General features: G+C 39.0%; 1 protein-coding gene across 1 annotated transcript; it reads left to right on the plus strand.

The window, feature by feature from the left end:
* Positions 1–1305: 1305 nt before the first annotated feature.
* On the plus strand, positions 1306–2999 carry LOC107716901 (gastrula zinc finger protein XlCGF57.1-like). Its single transcript, XM_016523518.1, has 2 exons — positions 1306–1384; positions 1424–2999. Exons 1-2 carry the CDS (start codon positions 1307–1309, stop codon positions 2729–2731), a joined length of 1386 nt encoding a protein of 461 aa, XP_016379004.1. The 5' UTR covers position 1306; the 3' UTR covers positions 2732–2999.
* Positions 3000–6540: the final 3541 nt, after the last annotated feature.

Below are 6540 nucleotides of genomic sequence, written 5' to 3' on the forward strand. Positions count from 1 at the left end.
ACATAGAGACGATAACACCATTGTTTTCAAAAACTTGCACTTTGAAACCCATTTTCCAGTTTGCTTTCTCAGGCCCCTAAAATGCCGTTGTTGTGTAAAGGAACTGCCAAAATGCATAAAAAGCTTTCAGTTTTTTGTTGCAAATGGTGTCTTGTAAATGAACCCTCAGTTAAGGCCACAGCCCTGCAGAGTTTAGCTTCAACCCTACAGGAACTAAACTTTGCAGGGCTGTGGCCCTGAGTTTTGCACCCCTGATCTACCCAAATTTGTATTGAGAATCATGTATAAATCTGTTGTCAACAAAAGAGAAGCTTTAAGGGCTCCCTGTGGTTTTTCACTAAAAATGTTTTTTTTCTGTGGTTTAATGTTTGGGAGCAAAGAAATAAGACATATTAGAATTGTAATTCTACATTCAGATATGATCATATTTTTTCTAGTATAAAGTAGATAGTATCTATTTCTAGCATATCTAGTAAGCACTTAAGCCACTGGATTTTGAAGCAACTACAGCTTCTTTATTGACTCATTTCGACATTGCAACATTTCGGAAGAAAGTTTTTCTACAAATGTTGGAATTGCGATTATCAAAGGACGAACTAAACACAACACATGACTTCTTAACTGTAAAAACCCACATAACTAGCATGTTAAAATGTTTTTGGTTCAATAAATAATGCTTCTGTTTTAGCAGAATTTAACAGAAGAAAATTACTAGCCACCCCATGTGTGTCATTAATACACGCTGCTTACTTAAATAGTTTTAGTTGTGAGGAACTATAGAACCGAGTATCATGGGCATAACAGTGAAATCTAATGTTTCTCAGGTGAATCACATAGAAGGAGAAAAGTAAAGGACCTAATATTGAGCCCTGTGGTACTCCATACTTTGATGAGACGTCTCTTCATTTGCACAGACAATGGATGCAGTCAGATAGATAGGAGCTAAACCAGGATAATGCTTGTCCACAAATGCCAATATACATAATTCAAAGGCTATCTGAGAGAATGTTGTGGTCTCTCTTGTTGAAGATCTGATAGGTCTAAAAGAAGGAGATAACTTTAATAAGTTATCCGTGTTACAGTGGTGTTTAAATCCTGACTGATATTGTTCACAAATACAGTTTCTCTGCAAAATTGAACGTTATTTAAAAGGACAATGTTTTGACAAAGGTGTGTTGGAGCTAAACTGCAGGACTGTGGTTCTCCAGGATAAAATTGGTAGATTTGGGGCCATTGTTGCTTGCTGTTTTACTGTTGCTTTTAAACAGGGGTTAACTTATATTTGTCTCTTTTTGCCCTAGACCTGATGGCGCTGAAAGAGGAGAGTGAAGTATTAGATGAAATGCAAGATAAAGATCAGTATAAGAAACATGATTTCATAACTGGACAAAAATCAATTAGTTGCTCAGAGACTGAAAAGTCTTCCTCACGAAAAAGTACTCCGAAGACTGGAACTAGAAGTCAATTGACCTGCCGGCACTGTGGAAAGAGTTTCAAACAACATGGAAACTTTAAGGTCCACATGAGAGTTCACACTGGTGAGAAGCCTTACACATGCCAACAGTGTGGAAAGAGTTTCACTCAAAAAGCAACCCTTAAAAGCCACATGAGTGTTCACACCAGAGAGAAGCCTTACACATGCCAACAGTGTGGAAACAGTTTCACGCAGCAAGGAAGCTTTAACAGGCACATGATACTTCACACTGGAGAGAAGCCTTACACCTGCAAACTGTGTGGAAAGAGCTTCACTCAAAAAGGACACTTTAAAGTCCACATGACAAATCACACTGAAGGAAGCTCTTTCATCTGCCATCCATGTGGAAAAGGTTTTAACAGAAAAGAAGACCTTGAAGTCCACATGACAAATCACACTGAAGGAAGCTCTTTTACCTGCCAACAGTGTGGAAAAAGTTTTAACAGAAAAAAAAACCTTAATTCGCACATGAAAATTCACACTGGAGAAAAGCCTTACACATGCCCTCAATGTGGAATAAGCTTTAACCAAATAGGAAACCTTAACCGGCACATGAGAACTCACACTGGAGAAAACCGTTTTACCTGCAAACTGTGTGGAAAATGTTTCATTCGAAAAGGAAACCTTAATCACCACATGAGAATTCATACCGGAGAAAAGCCTTACACATGCCCTCAATGTGGAAAGAGTTTTACACATAAACAGACTTTTAATGTCCACATTAGAGTTCACACTGGAGAGAAGCCTTACACCTGCAAACGGTGTGGAAAGAGCTTCACTCAAAAAGGACACCTTAAAGTCCACATGACAAATCACACTGAAGGAAGCTCTTTCACCTGCCAACAGTGTGGAAAAAGTTTTAACAGAAAAAGCAACCTTAATTCCCACATGAAAATTCACGCTGGAGGAAAGTCTTTCACATGCCTTCAGCTTGAGAAGAGTTTCACATATCGAGACCCGAAACGTAATTTGCAAGCTCATTCTGGAAAGAAATTGCAGAGTTCTGAATGTGGTAAAAGATTCAGAAAAAGGAGCAATTTAAAAAATCACTCTGGAGTAAGGAGATTTCATTGTGATCGGTGTAATAAAAAATTTCTTTTGCCATCGCATTTACAGATACACCTGAAAAGTCATGCAGATGTGAGACCCTATTCTTGTTCTGTGTGTGGAAAGAGTTTCAAATGGCTCAGCAATTTAAAATGGCACCAGAAAATACGCATCTGTGTAAAATTAAGGCTGCGTTCACACCGCAACTGAATGTGGATCAAATCTGAACGTTCCTTAGTCACAACAGTTTGGGGATATAAATTACTATTAAAGTGTGAGAATTAACTTGTGTTTATCAACAGAAGCACGCAGTTCCAACAAACTATTTGCACAACCACCGATGGTTTGACACAGTCTCCCAGTGCAACTGGAATTAAATGGAGTTAATGACAGCTTATGGTTCTGTTGTATTTGGTGCTCTTAGCTTTCAGAGCAAAAGAGGTTACTGCTATGCATGTTGCAGTTTTTCAGTTCAGTATTCTTAGGGAGCTTTCACACCTGGCCCGTGGTTTCGGAACCTGGCGCGTTTCCCCCCTTAGCTTGCTTCGTTTGGGCATATGTGAACACGGCAATCGCGCTCGGATCCGCGCCAAAACAATCGGTCCGAGATTAAAAAAGCACACTTTCATTTTATAATGCCGTCTTATTGCTCTTCTTCCTAGTGGGTGCATTTTAAAAATGTTTTCCCGATGAATCCTGGACTTCTGCTCAAAATTATAAATTAATATAAGGACAGCTACAAAAAAAACCAAAGCCCAACAATAAGCCCGCAAAGCTGTTGTCGTTCCATCCTGACGGATGACAGTGGTGGAATCCCGGAAAATAAACAGTGAAACGTTGACCAATGAGAGAACAGTTTACTCGCGCGTGACTTGTATTAACAAATTTGGTCCGTTTAGAAACTTTGCCGTGTGAAAGCGAACCGCACCAAGAATAAAAAGCAACATTGTAATAATTTTAATCCCCGTTTCGGAACAAAGCAATCGATTTACAGGTGTGAAAGCACCCTTAAAGTCTGTGTAAAACAATATTAAATTTGTGTTCTGAGTTTATCATACCACAGAAAAATGTATTAACCACCCAGCCAAATTTAAATGATTAAAAACCCAGCCAACTAAATAAAATAAGGTATCAAAATCTTGAATAAATAAGCAGTATTCTCTGCTCTCAAATGCTGGGGGCATGTCTGCTAAAATCGGGCAGTAGTAACTAATGGTTATGACAGTCGACTAAAGCCGCGGTCACACTACACTTTGAGCATGCGAAATTCGTTCGGTCGCTGCAACGATTGTAGTATGACGTCATGCTCTGCAGCGTCTTTTAAAAAACGTATATTCAACACGTAAACAATAATAATACACCTAAAATATTAAAATTTACAATCTACTCCACTTTTCCTGTAGCGCTGCAGTTTTAGATTTATATTCTCTTAATTCAGATAAAGAGGTCATGCTGTGACGTATCGATCTGCCGTTGGTCACACGGTGTCACGTGATGCGAATTCGCAGGCCAGAGTTCACCAAGCTTTAACTTTGGAACGCAGCGAAATGCGAAAACGCACGGGTTTGCGTTTCCGGTCTGACGCATTCACATGCGTATGAATGGAAGTCAGTGGAACGAAAAGTGTAGTGTGACCGCAGCTTAACTCGCGATTGAGCGGACGAACCACAGAGGCTAATGCACTCTAGTTTTTACGTGTATTCAACTTGTAGCAGCGCTTTATGACATAAAAGTACCTCGAGAGCGATTCGAAAGCATAAGAAACCGTCTGCTCTCTATAGCTCTCATGGTGCTTTGATGTCATACACTGATCGATCTGCGCAGCGCTGCTTCAAGTCCAACACACCTCTTATAGTGTTAGGGGAGGGGCCATTCTCAGTGGCTCCAGTCCGTCAAAACATCCTGAACACAAAAATGGTGAAAAACTATTTAACGGTCTAAGTGACTAACGGTCTCGCTATATTTTGATGTCAAACACTGATCGGTCTGCGCAGCGCTGCTTCAATTACTACATAGTTCACAGGCTTTGTACAGTTTCAGCAGTAAATTTCTAATATTTAGAATGTGTTTAGAACATTTAGAATGTGTTTGTCTTTAAGACTTTCTACTTTAAGATTTCTAATTACAATGATGTTGATGAGCAAAGTACTACATTAAAGGAAAAGATCATACACACAAGGTCACATTGGAAATCTGTTATTTAAAGTCAAATTTAAAGTGTCAAACATTTTATGAAAAATGATCCAGGAATATGTAAGGTCATAATATCTATTATCATTAATCAGATAAGCAGGTTTGTGAGTGTTTTGCTGCCATAACATCAGTCGTCACATTTTAATTGAGAAATTTGTTAATAAAAACCTGTCTAATGAGCTTATTTTCTTGGCGACATTAAGACATGTTGACATCAACTTTTACAAAGAATTGTTTAAAACTTGCTTAAAATGTATTCTCAAAAGGACTTTTGGAATTATTTTGGTATTTTTGTTGTTTCATGACTTTTTTGGTTTATTGTTTATTGAATCATTTTGGGAAATACAGTGTGTTCATTGGTTAATTGCTGTCTTGATTTTTGTCCCCACCTATTCAGGTTTATGTATTTAAAGACTCTGTAGTTATTATGTTTTTGACTACTTCATGAAGACAGAAATGGTTGAATGTTTTTCTACTATTAAACTACAGTATGAGAGCATTTTGGCAATGTGCTGTTCTTCATTTAAAGGCTTTCTTTGATGTCTGCTCTAATTTTAATTATTATTTATTTTTTTAAGTGCACGATTTTGTTTTGCATGAGTGCAGACCTTCCAGTACCTTTGTTGCCATTGAAATGCCTTCATTTGTTTTGTTTGCTTGGTTACATGAAAATTGGCAACAAAGTGCAAAAAAGTGGGTGAAGACTTTTTTAAAATGTTGCCTTATATGGTCTGTAGAAGACATCTAATCTAGCCAAGTAATTAAAAATCTTAGCCAAGTAATTGTCTAATGTCTACCTATTCCAGATGTGTAGGGAAGCAAAATATTATTGGTAGAGCATCTGAGCGAAGCCTGACTATTTGTCCTGTCCTTTTAAAACAGCAGTGAAGTGATCAGAGCAGAGGCAGGAGTAGAAGCATAAATCTCCGGTTTCGCTGTCTACACGATAACACTGCAACCAGAGTTTTAGAAAATCTTCACCCTGGCAGGCGTTTTCAAACATGTTCGGTTTCAGTGACTTGGTGCTGCGCTTGCGTGTGGACCAACGGCCAAACCGTGTAGAAACAGCTGCGGTTTTAAAAATAACCGCGTTCGTCTGGACAGGGCCTCAGTGAGAAGAAATATATTGAGCATGTTGTCAGTGATAATTTCGTTGATATAAAGGGCTTTATCTGAGATGGATTGAAAGTTCAGATGAACACAGTGAAGACACCATGCATTACAAATGAATGATGAGGTATGCTGCTGGTCATTACCAATAAGGGGATCAGGGAACGGAGTATTATGTGACCAGCAGTTGGTGAGCTAAGCTTGGACGGGATGCTGTGGTTTGACCAGATGAATGGAAGAGCATGACGCTAAATTTCTGTTGAAGGTACAAAACTAAAAAAATTATGCAAAAACAAAAGAGAGAGAGAGAGAGAGAAGGAAAAAGTAAATCCGTTGCCCGAGGCATGTTTGTTGAACGATGAATGAAATAAGGCCAGTCGCTAGCGAAACCATGTTAGCCCGAGCCCTGTACATCACGTCACCTCCCAAACTAGCAAGCCAAAAGGGAGACAAGAACCCAGATAGCAAGCAGTAAAAAAACAGCGCACCGTATAAAGAGAGTGGTAACTCACCTATCTGATGAAAGACACAACAGGGTAGAGATCTTCCAGCAGCCTGATGGCAAAACCTGCAGGCAACAAAAAAGTAGACACAAAGAAATCAAAACAACGGCACTGGGTCACTAGTTGAGTTCAGGGCAGAGACCATTGACAGTGAGAAATCGAGTGATCCAAACAGAGCAGTGGAAAAAAATAGATAAGCACAATGACGCACAC

Source organism: Sinocyclocheilus rhinocerous, unplaced genomic scaffold, assembly GCF_001515625.1.
Source record: "Sinocyclocheilus rhinocerous isolate Xijiao unplaced genomic scaffold, SAMN03320098_v1.1 scaffold2555, whole genome shotgun sequence".
Lineage (NCBI taxonomy): Eukaryota > Metazoa > Chordata > Actinopteri > Cypriniformes > Cyprinidae > Sinocyclocheilus > Sinocyclocheilus rhinocerous.